Source organism: Anarhichas minor, unplaced genomic scaffold, assembly GCF_050575085.1.
Source record: "Anarhichas minor isolate MPS153535 unplaced genomic scaffold, ASM5057508v1 ptg000004l, whole genome shotgun sequence".
Taxonomy (NCBI): domain Eukaryota; kingdom Metazoa; phylum Chordata; class Actinopteri; order Perciformes; family Anarhichadidae; genus Anarhichas; species Anarhichas minor.
This window is the reverse complement of record NW_027466450.1, coordinates 5,442,307-5,462,645: the sequence shown is the minus strand read 5'-3', so window position 1 is coordinate 5,462,645 and position 20,339 is coordinate 5,442,307. Positions and strand designations below refer to the sequence as shown.

The 20,339-nt window shown below is 43.0% G+C and overlaps 2 protein-coding genes across 5 annotated transcripts; one reads left to right on the top strand and one right to left on the bottom strand.

The window, feature by feature from the left end:
- fancb (FA complementation group B) lies at positions 1-6,123 on the bottom strand. 2 transcript variants are annotated; one of them, XM_076107110.1, is made up of 8 exons: positions 4,813-6,123; positions 4,564-4,719; positions 4,372-4,461; positions 4,034-4,162; positions 3,453-3,625; positions 2,336-2,766; positions 2,015-2,255; positions 1-1,404 (listed from the first exon to the last, which is right to left on the bottom strand). In XM_076107110.1, exons 1-8 carry the CDS (start codon positions 5,965-5,967, stop codon positions 990-992), a joined length of 2,790 nt encoding a protein of 929 aa, XP_075963225.1. In that variant the 5' UTR covers positions 5,968-6,123; the 3' UTR covers positions 1-989. The 2 variants fall into 2 exon arrangements, with proteins under 2 accessions (XP_075963225.1, XP_075963226.1); XM_076107111.1 differs by having other exon boundaries at positions 4,564-4,715; positions 4,813-4,978.
- Positions 5,974-19,825, top strand: mospd2 (motile sperm domain containing 2). Of its 3 annotated transcripts, XM_076107112.1 has the most exons (16): positions 5,974-6,354; positions 6,443-6,500; positions 6,893-7,048; positions 7,881-7,967; positions 8,140-8,294; positions 9,396-9,456; positions 9,564-9,602; positions 9,688-9,812; positions 10,132-10,305; positions 14,102-14,220; positions 17,288-17,381; positions 17,714-17,810; positions 18,049-18,169; positions 18,320-18,422; positions 18,606-18,635; positions 19,409-19,825. In XM_076107112.1, the coding sequence occupies exons 1-16, from the start codon at positions 6,322-6,324 to the stop codon at positions 19,577-19,579; spliced, it is 1,623 nt and encodes a 540-aa protein (XP_075963227.1). In that variant the 5' UTR covers positions 5,974-6,321; the 3' UTR covers positions 19,580-19,825. The 3 variants fall into 3 exon arrangements, with proteins under 3 accessions (XP_075963227.1, XP_075963228.1, XP_075963229.1); XM_076107113.1 differs by lacking the exon at positions 18,606-18,635; XM_076107114.1 differs by lacking the exons at positions 5,974-6,354; positions 6,443-6,500; positions 6,893-7,048 and adding an exon at positions 7,059-7,112.
- Positions 19,826-20,339: the final 514 nt, after the last annotated feature.

Here is a 20,339-nt window from a genome sequence, read left to right as displayed (position 1 = left end):
TACAAACAGGGTTCTTTATTTCCATTCAAACAAGACAAAAATACATTGTGTATAGCTCTGTAACATTACCTTTATAAAGTAACTTTGAAGGGATGCTTCAGCTATGCTCAGGGGAGTCCTGCGGCAGTGAGTCCAGTGGAAGCTGTTACTTGCAATGAAGCGGACACATATAAAGGTGTAAAAGAAGAGGTGATCTCTCCAGAGAGTCCTGAGTACTACACACAGATGGAGCAGCTCCCAGAACAAACATGCACATCCTTGTTTCTGATCCCCTACTGGGAGAAAAAGAAAAAAGAAGCACCCGCCATTTCAGCAAACACTATATCCAGGCTGCCACATACCTCATATAGCCAGAAAAGTTGGGGTCCTTTTAAGTAGCATTTCATGTTTACTTGTACAAACTGCATTTGAACTAACAGTGCTGACAGCGGCGTAAGAAACAGACACCAAGGACGTGTTTCACAGGAACATAACTGAAAGTAGCCCACCACTAAAAGCTTTCAAACTACAGTCACTGAGCAGATTTATAACTCAACCATCATCTGTTGCCTTTATTCTGAACACAAACCGTTTCTCGGCTGAAAGTGGTCTCCGTCTCCTACTGAATAGCACACAGCAGCAGCATCAGCAGACATTGAAGAGCATTCTTGAACACAGAGGGTCTTAAGGGACATGGACAGAAAAATAAGCTGAGCAGAGAGCAGTATGACATCAGTATCGGAGTAAGGCCGGGGAGGTGATCCAGCTCTACACAGCAGCAGACACTATAGATATCAACCCCAAGAGTCTGAGGGAGCACACAGAGACAACTCCAAGCCAGCAAAGGGGGGGCAGCTCTCAGTCCAGGTGAAATGTGCAAAGCATAGCATACATGACTAACTCTGATTAGTCATTACACTTGACACAATACACGATTAAAGATTAGGCTCCCCCTCCCCCGTTAATGCTACCCGCTTGGGATTTCCACAAAAACCATGTTCTGCAGTATATTAGCTGAGCAAAGTTCTCTGAGCGTCTAAGAGAGCTGCCAAATCCCCATCGAGTTGGAGTTTGGACATGTTTTGGGTTAACCTACGATATCTCCACACATCCACCAGGGGGCTCAACCTCGTCTTACTCCTCGCCACGTCCCCCTGAAACACTTCCCTACACCTCTGGAGCCCCTTCACAGAACCAGGCTCAGGGCTCTCCTCATGTCCAAGGCTCATCCTCTTCTTCTCCTCCTCCTCTTCTTCACAAAGTAGCAATGACACACACTCTCTGAGGGACACCAACTCTTTCTCCAGAGCCAAAGACAACATTTGAGCTGCACCCTGTCCTCTTGTACCTTTGACAGACCGGATGGAGCAGGACGAAGGGAGGTAGGCCAGGAGAGAGTCCAGGAACTGGAGCGTCTGTAACTGGCTGCAAAGGAACGACAGAGCCACAATTTGCATGTTATTATTAATAAATGAAAACATGATTGTTGAAGTTCATTCATGTATTTTTTAATCATTTGTCAGCTGCTTCATGCCACCTGCCTTTTCAGAGTTTATTTGCAGAATCCTAATGACTGTTGATATTCAGTGGAGTATCATACGGACATGCTTCCTAATCAACTTCAAAGCCTCGTCAACTTTGAGTCCATTAATATAAATTGAGCGGCGTCCACTTCTACTACCTTCCTCAGTTCTTCTAAATCAAATTGAATTAATGGGGAGTTCCTGATAGTAGTGTTTGAACCAGTACCACCAGCAGTAATGTCAGTATTATATATAAATTATTAGAAAATATCTCTATTTAACTAAGTCTTCTGTTTTTTTTTTCTGACTTTACTTCAAAGTAGCAGCGTTTTTCAAATGATGTAAACCAAATGAAGAAGAGTCGATGGGGCACCTTTAACTGGAAGCTCAAAAATACATCATTTCACTTTATGAACTGATAATATGACTTTGGCCACAATTCTATACTATCCAAACCACCCAAACCATCACCACAGCCTTCTTATCGCCATCTCAAAATCAGAATGATTTACCTGGAGTGGACAGACAGTTCCCCCCGGAAAGGGCTTATCTGATGCCAGTGCAGCAGCATGAGAGCAGATGGTCCTGAAGAATTTAACAGTAGATACTGAGGGCTCGCTTCTATCCTCCTACAACCCGCTAGTTTGTGAATCCAGCCATCTACGTCGCCTAAGCTGTGATCAGGAGAGTCTATGTGGAAGACCCAGCGATCCAGCAGCGCCATCAGGCTCAGCAAGTCCTCTTCAGCGTCATCTGGGCACAATAAAGAAGATAACAATAAACATATATGTGTCAAAATGAACGGCACACGTTGTAGGCATTTGTGATTTTACCTGTTTTGAGTTCGGGTGTTTTCAACAGCTGGGTTTGGAAATTACTGTGGATGTCTAAGGCAACTTGACCACAATGCAGAACAACCGGTGTTGGGTTGCTCACACCGGCAAAAGCATCTCGTCTCTGGACGTAATGGAGCATGACACGGCACTTGACACAGCCAGAGATCAACAGAGGCGTCAGCCTGGCCACAGCGGTCACAGCCAGTCTGCAAGTGTTGAGATCAGTGGGTCTCCCGACATTGTGCTGCTTGCTTCTTTTGGCTGCAGGCTCTGAGAATGTGTAGGCAGAGGAGAGTGAGGAGGAGGATGAGGAGGATGAAGAGCAGGGCGCAGGGAGCCAGAACACTTGGCTCTGGGCCTGGATGACTGCAGGTGTTGAGCTCTGACCCGTCTCTGTCAGGATGGATAAGCTCACACTGGCCACTGGTCTGGAGCAAAGAAACAACACATCACTAACAATCAGATATCACATGGACAGGAGGTAATCAGATAACCTTTGTCCGCCTGTGAACTGATTAAGAACACCAATATCTCCGGGTGGTGAAATTTCATCAGCTGGACATGTGCACCAATCAAACCGGCGATTTATGGGCTCTTGAGGGAATCGTGTCAGAAGTAGTTTTTCCTCCAAATAAAAAAAAGACAGAACAGGTTGATGAAGGAATCTGACATGCTTACTCCGTTAGAGGTCATCGTTTACACAGATTTAAAGACTGAGATTAATTTGAATCATTGATCAAAACGTTGAGGTCTTTGAAGACAAGTAGACGTTGTACCTCCCACATCTGATGTACGCAACGTTATCTGTCAAACCTCAGCGAACGGCCCCATAATGTTTTAGTTCTGACAAGTCAAACCAGGCAGCAGTGATTCGGTCTGACAGCTGGACAGCGTAGTACTTTCAACTTGATTAAAACATGGAGCGCCACAATGATGTTGCCCGTGTCTTCGCCATACACGCATGGATCCACTCAAGATGAGCTCGTTATGCCCAACAAGACACCATCACAAGTGGATGAGCATTTGTTTTAGAAGAATCAACACTAAGAGTTCATCTTCACACGGAAACAAATATATACAATTCAATGTCCATTAATAAACAAATCATCTTTACACTGAGCTGTCGGTAGTTAGTATCACTCCCACAACCAGTCGCTCCTCGACGATGCGATGCCACAGCTTGTCAACTTGAGGTTGTGAAGACACTGCTGGCATGTCTTGCGTCTTTTCATCCTTTGACTCATCATCATCATCATCATCACAGTCCCACAGAGCAACGAGGCCTTCCTGGACAGAAAGAGCAGAGACTATAATCAGCATGATGACAAGTGTGTGACAGCTATTGACAGCAATAGCAGTTTACGTCAGACATTTCAATTTCCCCAGATACACGTGTGTAGTGGACATTTAAAATACTATTTAAATTCCAATGAAAATACTATACAGCTTCCCATTTTTAAATTATATTTTACCTACATTTCATTATCATAGCAATGCCATGAAAAACTACAACAGCTGATATCAGAATGCTGTCAATATATCATGACTGTCATAAGACGTCATGTTATCTCAGTGGTAGAGGGATGGCGACATTTAAGGTATAACATGACCTCTCTGCAAAGAAAAAAGAGCTAAATAGCGTAAGACAACAGGCAGTGCTCGTCAGAGTTGTGTAATGTCGTATGTGTGCTGTACCTGCTCATGCTGGGTGAGCATAGGCTCCCTTCCTGAGACGGCGTTGGTGAGGGCTTGGACCGACTGCTGCAGGACTCTGCTCTTCACTCTCATCTCTCTTTGAAGCTCCTGGAGCACGGTCAGTCCACTCTAAATAACAGATGACATTTGATTGAGAGTTAATAGACACAACACATAATGGGTGTCTGAGAGGTGAAAAAAATGTCTCATATGAATAACAATCAGATAATCTATGACAATTTCAACACATCAGCATATGGCAAATGTATGTAGAACTACATTTAAAATATGCAAATTGATGTTCAATGAAATGAACAACATAGCTTATAACTGCTCACCTGTAGTCTGGACTCTAAAGCTCGGAGGGTGAGGTGATCGTTCTCTGGTGGAGGGGGTGGTGTCGTTGGTGCTTCGCTGTCCTGTCCGCGCTGAAATTAGCATTTTCAATGAGTCGTGGTGACCACCTTCTGATGTTATCAACGGGAATAGTTTACATACACTGCACATGAGAATGTAAATGTATGCCTTACAGAATATGAAATGCCACAGAGGTCAGTGAGGAGGAACTTTTCCAAAGGTTGTTCTGTTATGTCATGATCCTTAAAAACCAACAGCATTTGATCTGTTCCACATCCCAGGAAGTCGTCCACGTGGACAGAACTGACACTTGACCAGTGGGAGGCTATCTGGGGAGAGAGTTTATCAAAGTAGGTTTATAAAAAAAACTGTTAACTGAAAATACAGCAATTAAAAATCCAGATATTGAAACCTCAGCTTACCTGAAATGTTTCCTTCCACATTGCACATACGTGCCCCTGGTGAAACGATATGACGAGCAGGCAGCCATTTCTTCCTGTGTTGACCACCTGAATATTTTCGGGTTGGTCAAAGGGGAGCTGACACACGTCCTTCACGATGCCATTCTCAAAAAGAACGAGTTGCCGATTAGAAGTTGCTGCGACCACAGCAGATTTCAGCACATCGTCCACTTTTTCAGCTGACAGCACCAAGATGCACCGTGTGATGCAAACGTAGGGATGTGGCAAAATCACATTGCCATCGAACACTTGTCCACTTTGAACAAAATAGCCCAGGGCCTGGCCTGTGGAGTGAGTATTAGAGCACTGGTCTGGAAGGCTTTGCAGTCCGACAACAAATACCTGTTCTTTGTGGAGTGGGAGTTCTCCAATAACACAGTGGGACAACTGAATGGGAATCTGCCTCACCTCTCCTGTCTGCAGAGATGCATGGAAGACATTGCCAGCATGGCTCCACAATACTGTGGGGCCCCGGAGGATAGACACATTGTCCCTCATTTGATAAGGTAGTTTAAACTCTATGCAGGACTCCAGTCGGTTTGAGCTGCTCAGTGTGAGGAGACTATACTGGAAGCTTAAGCCTTTCTTGCTCTTCTTTGTCACTAAAACGCACGGCGTGGTGACCCTCTTCTGAACGTTTATGGCACATTTACATTTCACAACATCGACACGCGCTGATCTCTTCCTGCTGATGACAGCCGCTCCATCAGCTGCCTTCACGAACGCGTTGACTTCCCGTTCAAACGAGAGGCTGCAGAATATTAACTCACTTCTTTCGCTGTCATGTGTGGCTGAAGCTCGTTTACAGTCAAATAGGATTATCTTTCCACACAGGGAGAGTCGATGGGGACTGGGATACAAATCTCCCGAGAGCAATCCCTCCATTATACCACAAGGAAAGCTTCGGGTGCCTACCAGGATCGATCCCTCTTCATTTGACAGTCTTAACGTGATTGCTAAGTATTGAGCTGTCACTTTCAGGACGGAAGTCTCACCAATGAGTACATTTAGACGAGTAGTTGGTATGTTTACTTGTGAGAGAGAGAAATGCATCCGTATCCAGCGTTTCACAGCGCGCCAATTGATATTGAACACTTCCTGAGAGTCCGAGTGCATTGTGGGTAAGAAGCTGGTAAACAGTAGTGAGTTGACGATATTAAGCTAAAGTGTTTGGACATGTTTTGTCATTTTTAAACGAATTATTGAATACATATTGATTCGATAAACACTTCTCTTGTAATACTGAATACAGCTCAACACCGCCTCTGATCTTTCCGTTCAAACTATAGCGGTCGATGGTTTAAATACACTATATATTGAAGGGGCGTGGCTACGTGTCGAGACAAAATGGCTACGACTGGACATCAGTGACACTCTCCGCACTGATTCCCCCAACTCAGTTAGACGCTAGCTGACTAGCTAGCTCAACAGGGAGCTACCACAGAGACGGAAACCTGATGATAGCTGAATATGGCCGAACTTGAGCAACACGAAGGAGAACAGGTATCGACTAACTACCTTTAGTAATTAGTGAGTAATCTGTTGAAACCAAAAGACGTGTCTTAACCTTAACTCACTCTGTTTTTGACAGGACATAGAGAAGAAAATAGAGGAGACGAGGCAGAGATTCAAGAATGAGTTCCTCCAAGGTAATACAGACATTAAGAAGAAGCCGATATGAACTTTTCTGTTTGACCAGTTACGTGCTTTAATTTTGGGGTTATGGTCAGCTTCATAACTCAAATATCGTATTGGTTAACTGTTCACAAGTTGGCTGTAATTATAGTGTCATGTTAATAACATGACCTAAATGCTCAGAGCCGATAAGCTCCAGCAGATAACGTTTACTAACCTGGCTAACATTAGCTCTGTTAGTTTTGACTAACAGCACATTGGGTGTAGCATGGTGCTCTCCAGGTGAACTTTAACTGAGTTTACAGCACAATGTGGTCACTGTGGTTGAAATTGAAACCTTGTACTCTGACCTCCTTTTTGTATTCGGAGCTTCATGTGATTCAAGCCTTTTTGTTATGTTTTACAGATACAACAGATAAATATGACTCCAAAGATGTGGAGAGGCTTCAGACAGAGGACGCTCTGGTGGAGGGCTACCTGCAATGGAGAATATATGTCGTGGACGACGCCTTGAAAATGATCGATGAAAGTTTTCAGTGGAGAAAAGAGTATGGTGTGAACGGTACGAAGTGTCCAATCTGACCAGTTTTTTTTTTTTTTTTATAGCTGTTGCTGCAGGCTAAGTGGTCAGTACCAAACATGTTTTGAAGTTCAACATCCAGTCCTGTCAAAAAATATCAAATGTTGACGTTTACAAGCTTGTGACACAGACCGGGTCGTGTACTCGCTGCCCTGGGATGAATCCGGACAGACTGCCATTGTGTGTTGAACACCCAGATCTCCATGCATGGAGAACAATCCCCACTCATTCTGCTCTCTGAGGAATTCTTGTTTGCTCGTCTTTTAATCCGGCAAATTCAATTTGTCAAGCAGTTGTTTTTTGTAAATTCGATTTGTTCAAGGCATTACTATCCAGGGGCATCAGGGGCCGTATCAACAAGGCCAAGTGTTGTTAGTTTGTGTATCAATTTATAGATAAGGGCTGGTTATGAGTGTGTTGCAGTATTTTCTGTCAGCTCGAGCAGTGTCAGAATATAGGAAGGCTCGGATCCTCAACAGACGGGTTTGATAAAACTATTGAATAATGGCCTCTAAAATAGCCTCTACATCTGTTCAGTGCAGTGTCATATAAAGTTGCTGCAAACCAATTTTAGATATCGTTTGTGCTTGTGGTGACTAATCTTTGGGAATGTCTTTGCTCAATATTTCCTGGACATTATGAAAAAATGTCTAATTGAAATATGTTGCACCTTTAAGTAGTTAAATTAAGTATTAAAATCATCTTGAACTCTGTAGGAACCTTACTAACAACCATCGCCCTTTGCTTACAGTACCTTGTTCTCTATAGCTACTATTTCATAACAAACATCAGTGTGTCTGTGTGTGTGTTTCAGACCTCACTGAGAGCAGCATTCCCAGATGGATGTTTGAAACCGGTGCTCTCTACCTGCATGGCTACGACAAAGAGGGCAACAAGCTCTGTATGTACATGCTCTATAACAGACCGCAGACCTTAATGTTATACACTTGCAACCTGTCTTCAATTGTTAGACAAGATGTCTGTTCCATTTAAAAGTGTGTACCCGTCACTGAATTTTCGACTAAAACCACAATTAATACTTGTTTTTTTGGGGGGGTTTTACTTTGTTTTAGTCTGGTTCAAAGTAAAGCTGCACGTCAAGGATGCAAAAACCATCGTGGACAAGAAGAAGTACGTTGCCTTCTGGCTGGAGCAGTATGCCAAGAAAGAACCTGGGATGCCGCTCACTGTCGTGTTTGACATGGCGGAGTCCGGCCTCGGAAACATAGTAAGTCCATCAGGATGTTTTTAATATGCCAGTAGCATCTTCATTCCCTCTTTATTAGATTAGCTTCACTCTTATGTTCATTTTCTTTCTTGTGACCGTCACTGAAATGCGGTGGAGCATCCTCGTTTTTGAGCTGCGGTTCTTGCAGGGACTGATGCTCTTTAATGGTTTTACACTTCTGAGATTAAAGTAACCTTTAAATCCCCGTTGGTCAATTCGAGTGGGCCGTCTAATCCGCAGACTCGCCGTGTCGCAGGCGTTAGCTCCTTGACGGGAGCTCTCTCTTGTCAGCGAGTGTGTGTGTGTGTGTGTGTGTGTGTGTGTGTGTGTGTGTGTGTGTTTCATTGGCTCGGCTCTCTCCTGGAGAAACGTCTCAATTAAGCACCAATAAACCTGCACAAGCATGGCAGGAAAAGGATGAATCGCTATGCAACCCAAATATGAAATGAGTAGATTTAGAAGATCAGTTTTGGAAAGCAAACTTGTCGAGCTGGAGCCAGTATGATCTCGTTAAGGCTCGGAGGAGAGTCTCCTGCATAGCAATGAGGCTTCTAGCCAATTATTGAGCTGAGGCAGAACACGGAGGCTTTATCTGTTGAACTATCGGCTGCTCTGCTGATGAGTAACATAAAATAGTAAGATGAACATTCATCATATTCACCTAGAAACCGATTCAAAGTGTCACGTGGATGTGTTTTTTTTAATGATGAGATATTCTTGCACTATCTGAAGTGTAGAGAGGATTCTTGCTTTGGAGAAAATAAAGGTTGTTAGATGGTAATGCTTGGTAATGCAATCAAATGGTGACAAAACAGCAACTTTATATAACTGTCTATTTTGCAAATGGTTCATATCGAGAGTATACGTGTACTATATACACGTGTACTATTGTTCAGAAAGCCGGAAGTCTTTCTCAGGCAGTATTTTAGGGGAAGTTAACGAGTCACCAGAGAAGTTTGAGACTAACTTTCTTTTTCGGTTTAAGTGAGTCGCTTCATATGTGGAGGCGGTTTAAGAACGAACAAACCTAAAGTGTCTTTTTTATAGCTGAAGACCTGAATGTGGTTTAAATCCTTGTTATTTTCCACTCTGTGTTTTCAGGACATGGAGTTTGTGAAGTACATCATTAATTGCTTCAAAGTATACTATCCAAAGTTTTTATGTGAGTAAATGTTACTTATAAAAAGCACAACAAATATATTTCAATACTCTCAAGTCACACCGAGACATTTTTTTTTTTTAACGCTTTGACATTTTCTATCATTTCAGCCAAAATGATCCTCGTGGACATGCCTTGGATCATGAATGGTGAGAATGACGCAACCTTCTCTCCGTCACGATTAGTATGAATAATCAGACTCTGACGTCTTGAGCTTAATGTTTTCTATTTCAGCCGCGTGGAAGATCGTGAAGTCGTGGTTGGGTCCCGAGGCCATCAGCAAGCTCAAGTTTGCATCCAGGTCTGAGATCCAGGGATTCATCGACCTCGAGTACCTACCGCCTCACATGGGTGGAACGGTACGTATTATGTCTTGTAATAAGTATTTATTACCTTTCAGTAGAATCGTGTTGTCATAATGGTGCGATTCACAAATTCTGGATACAAACCACTTTAAGAAATATCTTTCTTGAGTAGTGTTTGTGTCTTTTTATGTCCGTAGATGCTCTCCATACTGGAACTGTTGAACAGAATTTCTCTTGCCTATAAGCCACATTTTATATTCATTAATATGGAAGTCCTGAGACTTTCTGTACGACGACCTAAACTGAAATTGACAATGGACGCACTTTAAGAACTACGCGTGTAATCATTATAATGTCTCTGGCTGCATTCCAGGACCCTTTCAAGTACAGCTACCCACCTCTTCCCGACGACGACTTCCAAACGCCCATCTCTGAAAACGGACCAATAGTCAGCGAGGACGAGATGGAGAGCAAAGACGGGGAAATGGAGGGCAAGGATGCCCTTGAGTCCAGCTTCAGCTCTGAGATTGCAGTTAAGCCCAAAAAGGTACAATTTCTTTCAAGTTCATATCCGGTTTAATAGAATTTAGAAGTGCATAAAAGAAATCCGGAACTCAAATTTAAAGACAACATTGTCACCCTTGTACACCGTTTCATTTCATATATATGTATTATAGTTAAGAGGACCAGTGTTGCTGTTATAGGAGGAGTCGCTCTCGTGTTTGATTGAGCCGCGATTCATTTACGATTCTGCCATTTTTCAGGCAGCGGCGCTCTCATAGATTTGAGTTCTGCTGCTAGTGAATAGATTCCCTCCGGTCAGAGATTCCTCTTTCACTCACTTTCTATAAGTTGAGCTGATGACAGCATGTAATCAGACTGCTCCGTGGAGACAAGTGTGAATTAAGTGGCGAGTAATGCCCTGATTTGGAAGACGTTAAGCTCTTGCTCATTGTCTCAGTGAAGGTGACTCTGAATGTCTCTGGCTGCAATTAGTTCCTGCCAACAAAGCCCATGCATCCCAGCCAGCGCCCTGCTCCTCATATGGTCATATGTCAAGTCAGCTACTTGTTGCTGTGTGTCCATATAGCGGGGTTTTTTTAGACAGTGACGTCACCAACGCCTTTTTCTGACAAGTTGAGAGATTTTATCTAGAAAAGCGCTCGGAGCGGCTGCACAAAAAAGTCTGGAGAAAAAAGAAGAAGCTGGGTGCAGCGCTTTTTCTGTAGGCGGCATCACAGCTCTCTCCTCTTTGGGAACAATTTGGGGGGAAAAAAAGACGCCACTCAGGAAAAAGAAACCGCTTTGTGGACACTCAGCCTAAGCTCTTTCATGCTGTGGCTAGAGTCGTACTGTCACCAAACAGCAGCACGCAGCCTCTGGTGTAGCTCATTCACAGGCGTTATCTTAAAATATCAGTGCAGCCACTGCCAACCTCACCAAACTCCGCCCACTTTCAGTCAAGACCGCAGTGTACGTCTCATATTTTACCCACTCCCTACTGTACAATCCGCCCCTCGCTTTATAATCTATGTTTTGCTGTCACGGTCAGGGCGGTCAGATTTGGGGTTAACCTACATTTTTAGGACATGACTGAGCTGTAACTCGGAGCCGTTTTTTTTTGTAGCCTGCTGATCTGCCTATAGGACACAAAGTGTATCTGTTGGAGACATGCTGCGTCACCCAAAGCTACTCCCATGAGCCTCCTAAGCCCCAACAAACAAACAGTGCTCCCATTGTTGATACATCACCACATTGGTCATGCGCGGCAGATTTAGAGTTACAGAAAACAGATATGCAAATCAATTAAGTGTTGGCCTCAAAAACAATCTACATGCACAGGTTTGTCAATATACTCATGGAATCACCTGACACTGTTGTCAGTGCAAACATGCCCTGCATAGCCCTGTGGAAAAGGTACATAACTGATGCTAATCTCAACAACTATCTTCTTCAAGCACTACAGTCGTTACTCTGAGGCGTGTGAGTACATTACAGTATAAGTAAGTGTCTGTATATGGCTGACTGCAGTAAGATGGTCTCGGGGGATCATTATTAGGGTGACGATGACTATTCAGGGTGAGAGAATAGCAGGTCAACCGGTTTTTCTTCGTGATCTGAATTGTATAGCGATGAAAATTGATGTTAACGGTTATTCATGTGATTTCTAATACTGCCACTTGCCGTAGGGTAGTATGTAGTACCAAAAATGAATCCAGGGTATCTCAAACAACACAATACGAAGACAAAGGCCAGGTGAAGTCGTGGATACAAGAGAGTGGAGACGTTAGTGAGAGCTTAAGAGACATTTGTAGTTGTTATAGCAGGTTAATTAGCAGTGTTTACTATCTTTTTAATATTTTCTCAAATCTCCTGAACTTTTCTGGTAGCGTGTGCGGTGAATAAACCCTGGCATACCAGCCTGTCGGCTCTTCAAGCCCGTCTGAACGCATTCCGCACTACTGCGTCAAAACCAACTTGTCTAAATAAACAACCCCCCCTCCCCGGCTACCGGCACCCATCCCCACCCGAGTTCCTCTGGGTTCCAGGCAGCCCTGTGCCGGTAACTCGCTGGCTTCAGGAAGCTAATTGCCTTTCTCTCTGTTTTCAAACAAGGGCTGGAGGTGGTAGGGCAGTGTAGGATCACACCCACACAAGAAGCTCAGAGCCCCGAAGATTTCTACTGGCTGGAAAAGGCAGGTGCGCTCACGTGACTGAATTGTTGTGAGTGCACCTCCTTCACAGTCGACCGACGTCATCTCAACCCCTGCACCCCTGTCCCCTTGACCAGTCCTGGACCTCAAAATTTCAAATTTGGCCCCCCTAAATAGTATTGCACTGCTGAAATACCACAACGTTTCTGACTTTGTTATGTAGGCTAACTGAAGGGTAGCCTAACTTTTTGCACTACAACACTCGACCAAGCAAGATACTGTCATATGTCACTGTGAGATGCACTCCTAGAGAAGGGTTAGAACAGGAACTGTTCCCCATTAAAAATGAATTCATCTGTGTCCTTTAACCTCAGGTTAAAAACTACTAAGATAATTAATGCTGTACTACAGTAGACCAAGTTATTAACACTCAGCTCTTAATATTTAACCATGCTTGCCTTTGAGGCGTTGTTTTTAACAAAGGCCGTGTGTGCCTTGTTCTACAATTGTGTTTTTGATATGTACTGTGTAACTAATAGACACTCCTCATTATGAGCATTTCACTAATATTTCAGTTTATGATGATGTATAATCGTCAATGATTTTTTTTTTTTTGTCTTTGCATTACGTATTTTACATACTATGTATAGAAATCCTGAAGTTCTCAAATTTCAAGTTAAATTTTATATATTTGTACTTGATTATTATAGTGTGCTGCTAATTGTTTTTGTCAAAATAACTTGACATTTATTTTGATCTTTGTTAATAATGGAACTATGTTTCCATGAGCCTTACTAATATGTGCGAATATAATTTCAATTATAAAAACCTGTATGTTTTGATTTTAACTAAGAATTGGTGCATGTTTTACTTTTTCTTTTTTTTTTTCTACTTACATTATTACCTGATTGTGTTAAAGTTGCTCTTTTAAATTGACGAATAAATCGAGACATTTCATCAGCAGCTGATTGTCTCTTGATGTCTTCATTGTGGCAGTTGCATGACAGTCGGCCATTAACCTAAGATGACACGTAGCGTTGCTTATCGCAGCGAATCACACAATTCCCCTCTGAGTCACAAATGTTCGCATCACATGCAGAGTCCGCTCACCTTTGCCCTTCCTTCCTCCCTCCCTTCTGCAATGCACTCTCTCACCCATCTGTTTTACACAATAAGTAGTGCGAGCAACGCTGAAAGCAACCATTTCCCCCCCAACGTACTTTAGCCGTTAACGCTTATGCAAACATTTCACAGTTCCTCTCCCGTCAGCTGTTTGTATGATCTTGTGATCTGTCTCTGGATGATTGGGATCAAAGTGTATGGATGCTTTTTGCTGAAGTGAAAGTATCTCATGTCTGAGTGATATGATGACATCTGCTCTGATTGAACTATTTTTGGTCAACTTTATTTGTTTTGTCACGAGTCACGAGTCTGTGAGACTCGTGACCGGGAACAGGGGTCAGGAGTCATCACGGGGTTTTCTCCATAAAAGAAAATGTACTTTGGCCAACGCAACACTTCACCATTATTTCACAAGAACCGTTTATTAATGAAACTGATAGCTTTCTCCGCATGCGGGGCAAAGGTCAAACATTTCATTTTCAGGGATGGATCCAGATAAGGGTCGCACGATAACACTATCGGTGTTCTGAGTCTCTTTTTCTAATTAAGTGCTCTTTGTTGTTTCAGGTGAACTTCTTGGAGGACAGCATGAGGTCAGAGGACAATGATAAAGGAGACACGTGTGCCAGGACCAAAGGAGCCAGGAAGCCACTAACCACCTTCAAAGGCCCTCTGCTAGATGTTAGGTAGGCCTTCCCCTTTGCACGACCGTTACGCTCTTTATACTTCCTCATGAGCAAGTTGAACAGTTCATGACGTTGGGTTCACACCAGGCATCATTGCAGTTAGAAAGGGAAAGACGAGGTTGTGTACACACACTTACATTAACGAGCTCTCATAAACCATAGTGATGCAAAAACAAGCAGATGGATTTCATAGTGGTTCAGCTTTGGAGACCGCGCTTGAATCTCACATCTACTATCACTTGTGAGTTGACTGGGGGACCCTCCTTTTTCAAGCATCGTCGGTCAAGTTGTTTAGTTCGCAACAGAGTTTGATTGACGGCTTTCACAGAGGCCTAAATAAACCGGGCAAATGGACTTAGTTTGAACCAAAACAAAGAGATTATGAGTGAAAGCTTCTCTGCACTGCAAGTAGAAGAGGAGACGTGAGGGCTCCGACGCCAAAGAGGCTGACCCGTCATTGTTGGTTTGATCGCCAGAACTGATGGTAGATTAATCTACTAGACCGTCTTATGTTCCCCACATTCTCCAGCACAAAGCTTGTTCAGGTGTTGCACTGTGGCTGACTGTACACTCTGTACACAGTAGCTAAAACAACAACAACCTGAACATTGTAACCTCGTGAAGGTAAGATTTGTTTTGCCAAACTGTTTTATTATACTGCATTCGTTTTAGCAAGGCACACCTAATAACCTGACCATACGTGTATTAAGGATCCATACGCAAAAATACCTTCTTTTTTATTGCTTTGTACAAATTGTCTTCACATATTGGCTCAAAGTGTGAAGTCATTATTGACGTGTTTGTACCCTTTTTATAGCCCAATTGATCTGGTCACATGTGGGCCGGGATCTCGGACGCTACCGACCAATAGCTCAGCGAGAGACAGCGGCCAATAATCAATGCACACGTCGTCTAACGCATCATACGTTTTTTAATTGAGCATTCGTTGAATTGCAAAGTGGGTGTCGACTTCAAGATCGCATGTTGCAAAGGAGTAAAGCAACTCGACGATGTGGTTGGTTCGTGGGTAAATACTGAGCGGTGCGTTCACACACACACACACACACACACTGTGTGATATCACTCCCCATTTTCATGAATAACATCCGTTGAGCTCTGTTTTTAGAGTAATGGCTTTGATGTGAGAATTCTGACAGCTCTGGGCTGTGAATTATAGTGATAAACAGATTTTAAATGAGCCTTAAATGCATTTATGTGTCTGAGCTGTGTTAGCTTTAATTCAAGGCTGGGGGGCTTTAGAGGGGAGCAGGGGGGGGGGGGGGCTTTGATCTTGTGTTTGCCAAAAGGTACTCGCTCTGAGCACAAGTAAGCGTCAGACTCTGTTTTACTGGGGAAACGAACGCAGGAATACTTGAAAAAGGAAAAATATACCTTTTTTGTTCTTAGAGGTTTGAGTCCATGAAACGTAGCCAAAGCTGCATCAATGAGAAGCTTTCTACAGATGCGATAATCCATTTGCTAGTTTCTTCTTGGAAAAGTTTAAAGTCCCCAATGCAGGGAGTGTTCACTGAGGCTGGCAAATCCCACACTATTTATAGCCAAGTTAGACTGTTGCAAACTTAGCTTGGAGACGTTTGCCAACAGCGAGCGTCAGAGAGCGAGACAAAGGGCCTCGTCCACAGATGTGCTTTGGCTATACGCTTTACATCATAGTTCTGTCCTGCTTAGTCCAAGTACAACTTCAGTTTAATGGCGTGTTTTTGCAACGCTGGACCCATCTGCTCTGTAACTCACATGTCCTGTGTTCTGCTTTTGACACACAATGAAAAACCAAAAGGGAGACATTTTATATTCCATAGTTTCATGATGACGCTCCTCCATTTTTTTGTTTTTGTTCTTGTTTCCAAACAGTTTGTTGAATGAGCCACCAAACCACCCTTCACCTGGTAAAAGAGCACTGCTAACGTAGCGTTGCACTTTGTAGTCTGTGTAGATGCTCGCCTGATATCAGACTCGTCACACTTGTATAGATGCCGGTGTGGTCCTTCATCTTAAGTGCCGCTTCTAACAACAGAGTGTCTGCTCGCAGTCCAAATGTGTTTCCTTTGTCTTTGCCTGCCAGCTGCTGTCAATCAAACACTGACTGGAACACGCCCCTCCAGTCACTGAGGAAATATCAGAAATACTCCTTTTCCCTCTTAAACACCTCTGTTTTCTTCTTCTTTTTTAATACAGTAATAACCATTAACATTTGTTTTAAAGACGCATTCTCTTTTACTGCAAAAAGGGTGACTCCATGTGATTGTTATTGGACTTTATATCTAATAATAATAATTATTGCCTGTTGGAGCACCCAGATGTGGCTTTTTAACTGAAAGCTGAAAGATCCATACATTCGTATATGGGTTATGAATAAGCAGCATGTCAGGGGCTTTGAGAAAGGTTTAAAGAAATGTAGACGGGAGCTGTGGCAGAATATTGAAATCTGAGAACCGCAGCATGTTATCTCTGCGGAGGCCGAGGCTGGATAATTAACCAGGCAAACCGGTTGATCAACTACTCGTATTGATTGTGTGTCAGTCGGTTTGTTGTAATATGATAAGCAACATAAAAGCACATTTCATCTGAAACGATAAGGCTTGCCTGTCTTGTAGAGGGGTCTTTTGTCAAAACTTTGTTTTATATAGAAAATAAAAGGACCACAAACAGATAAACACAACTCAGTTTTTCACACAGAAAGCCCCTTTGTGGGGCGATTCAACCCGATCTAGAGTAATGAAAACAGGCTTGACAGAAATCCTGTATCTTAGTATGTTTTATTTTTTAGCTGCAGAATATTACCACCAGGTACAGGACTTGTAGCAGCCCAATCTGTATTAATACAATACCCAAGAAAGAAACGACACAACATTCTGTGACGTAAATGAAGACGCCTGTCTGCATCTAGTTGTTGTATCTGCACTGAAGTGCACGAATACACACTTTAATGAATACACACTTTAATGAATACACACTTTATTGCTCAAAATGTTGATGTATTCTTAAGGCCCGAGTCTCTGCTTTTCACCATAACGTGACTCGCGGTGTTCTTGTCCTCTCCCTCCAGCCCCGCAGAGGAGCTCAGCTTTGGTTGTGCAGAGACGGAGAAGAAAAGCCTCATTATCCTGAGCAATGTAACCAACAATCAGGTGGCCTTCAAGGTGAGCGTGACAGTGCTCACACGCACGAGTGTGTACGGACTTGTGTGTTTAAACTTAAGGATGACATGAGTTGACACTTCTACATTAAATGATTGCTAAATCCTTATATTAGATCGATAAATCTGTTAGTTGATCAACAGAAAATGTACGTTTTGATAAGTGATTATTAGTTGAAGGCATTTGTGAAGCAAAATGCCAATTCCCCTTTTTGTGTAACACAAAACAAACATTTTGAAGATGTCAAAGTGAACTGTGGGGAATTGTGACGGGCATTTTCCCCATACCAACATTTATATTCAACAATAAGAATGAGTGTAATTCATCCTCCACAGGTGCGGACCACAGCACCCGAGAAGTACAGAGTGAAGCCCAGCAACAGCTGCTGTGAACCTGGAGCTTCAGTAGATATAGTGGTGTCCTTACATGGAGGTACGGCCCCCCCCCCCCACTGTAATGTCAGTGGTGATTTATTTTCCTCTCAATACTGTCATGTCAAGCACATAATACTTTTTAAATATAGCTCCTCCACTTCTGTTTGAGGGGCTCTGTGGTTTTATTATTGATTTTAAACGACAATTTCTTCCACATTTACTGAAGAAATCGAACCCTTTTTGAAATGTATTGCCATGAGTTCTGGTTTAATGTTGCTCTGAATGCTTCTGTGCAGGTTCTCAGGCCTCTCCACAGGACCGATTTCTGGTCATGGCTGCCGAGATGGACAACGCTGGATCACAAGAACTCGCGCAGTTCTGGAAAGATGTACCAAAAACCAAAGTCATGGAACACAGGTACGCACCCGTGCTCCTCATCCAGCCATGTCGGTAAATATGTCAACGAATTTGCACACTGCTCTGTTTCCACACAGTCCTCTCAGTGGACTTTATAGGCTGCATATGACCCCGTCGGCGTCCGCTCATTAGATTGTGACTTTCCCACAGATTGCGCTGTCATGTTCTGGAGAGCGTTAAAGCGTCAGTTAATCCTCTCAGAGACGGCCCCGCGGAGACGGGGACCAGCAGGCAGCAGGAGTTCAACACCACGGTGAGTTCTGGTGGAAGAGCTCCTCTCTTCGTTGTCTTTTAAGTTGCGATACATACTTTTCACCGCCGTCTCATGTCTTAAGAGGTCAAGGACTCTGAGTTGAAACGGTTCAATATAGATGTAATTAACTTTTTTTTTTTTTTTGTATTTGCATTGCATACTCCAAACACTTTCCACACCCAGGCACTGGATGATAACTTAACTTTCACATCAGTAAGTATAGCATGTAGGTTTATTAGTTTGTATGTTTATGTATATGTCTAGTAGAATGTTACCTGGTTTACATTCTTAAAGGTAAAGTTCAACATTTTAATAAATATGCATCTCCAGCATACATTAGGAAATAATGCAACGCTGCTGCTGCAAAGACAAACACTTTTAGCAGGATGCTTTCTTGCAGTGAGTTAAATGAGAAAATGGATGCCACTCTCGTGTCTGTGTGCGTTAACTTTGGAGCTGTAACAGAGAAGCAGTTAGCCTAGCTTAGCATAAAGACTGGAGATAGGGGGAAGCGGTTAGCCTGGGTCTGTCCAATGTTAAAAAATATGCTTTCCAGCCGCTCTGAATTATCTCATCCTTCAGCTGATTAACACTGAATCTCATGTGTTTAATCCAAACACAAAAATAATGAAAGTGTATATTATACAGACCAAATACAACATGTTGACACACTTTTTAGAGGCGCTGGTACGTGTAGAGGTTTGTAGAAAGCCAGGCTAGTTGTTTCCCCTCTGCTCAGAGTCTTTAAGCTCAAGCGAACTGCCGCCCTGCTCCAGCTCCATACTTACCACACAGACACGAGAATGGTATCAACCTTCTCATCTAACTCTCGGTAAGAAATCGAATACGCGTATTTCACTCCGCTTCTTTAAAGTTATTGTACCTATAGCCTGATTTTGTTTCTTTGACTTTCATTGCAAGGGAGTTAGATTGATAAACCAGGTCAGTGAACTAGTGTTTTTTTTGTTTGTTTTTTATCTCGCCAGCTCATGCGAGTGATGACCTGCAACGCACGGATGGAGCAGAAGCTGAATACGTGTCTATGGGTGCAGAAGGTTCTCATTGGGTTGGTGCTGGTCCTCGTGGTGCTGAGCCTGCTGTGTCTCCACCTGCTGAGTGCTTCCACGGGCCGCTGTCATGGCGGGGAGGAGGGCTGACTTTAGGGACATGCGAGTTGTTGTGGAGTTATATGAAGAGATTGTACTTGAGAGTCAATGCAACAGAGACCCTTTTAACAATGTGACAAATCATTCACGTATTTTCTAAGACCAACCATGGAAAAATGTATGTGTATTTATTGCAATAGACACAATAGGAAGGAGTTATTTTTGTGATCATAATGTACAATTTTTATATATTATATAAATCTACAGAATATAAAATAAACAATTTCTGTCAACTTATCTTTTGTTGAACATGTTTTTCTCCTTGTAAAAAGAACATCTACACAGCCGCCTTCATCCTGTAATGTAGATGTTTGGGTCACTCGGTAGTCCTGTTTTATTCACACCCTCTAATAAACCCTCATTAGTACGGAGGCGTCTAATTGAAAACACTGCAGTGTACGACCTTGCTAAACCTCTCCACACTCAGACCAAGGAGCCACTGGAGATCTAGCTGTCTCCTCTGTCTCCTCTATTTGTTTTGATTACCCCGACACTGGAAAACTAAAAATACCAAAGCAATTACTGGCCAGTGCAAGGACGTGGCACAACCCACTTGTAGCTTAGTGGGAAGCACTGATATCTATAACAAGATCCAGCTCCGAGCAATCAGGACTTGAGCCGCTGCACCAGGAATGATCACAATTGGGTTATTAGATGTGTGCACATAAGGGTTGTCTGGCGTCAATATTTTGCAGCTTGTTCGCAGTAGGTGGTGGCTGCTCGCATGCGAGGGATGATTAGGGTGACTCAT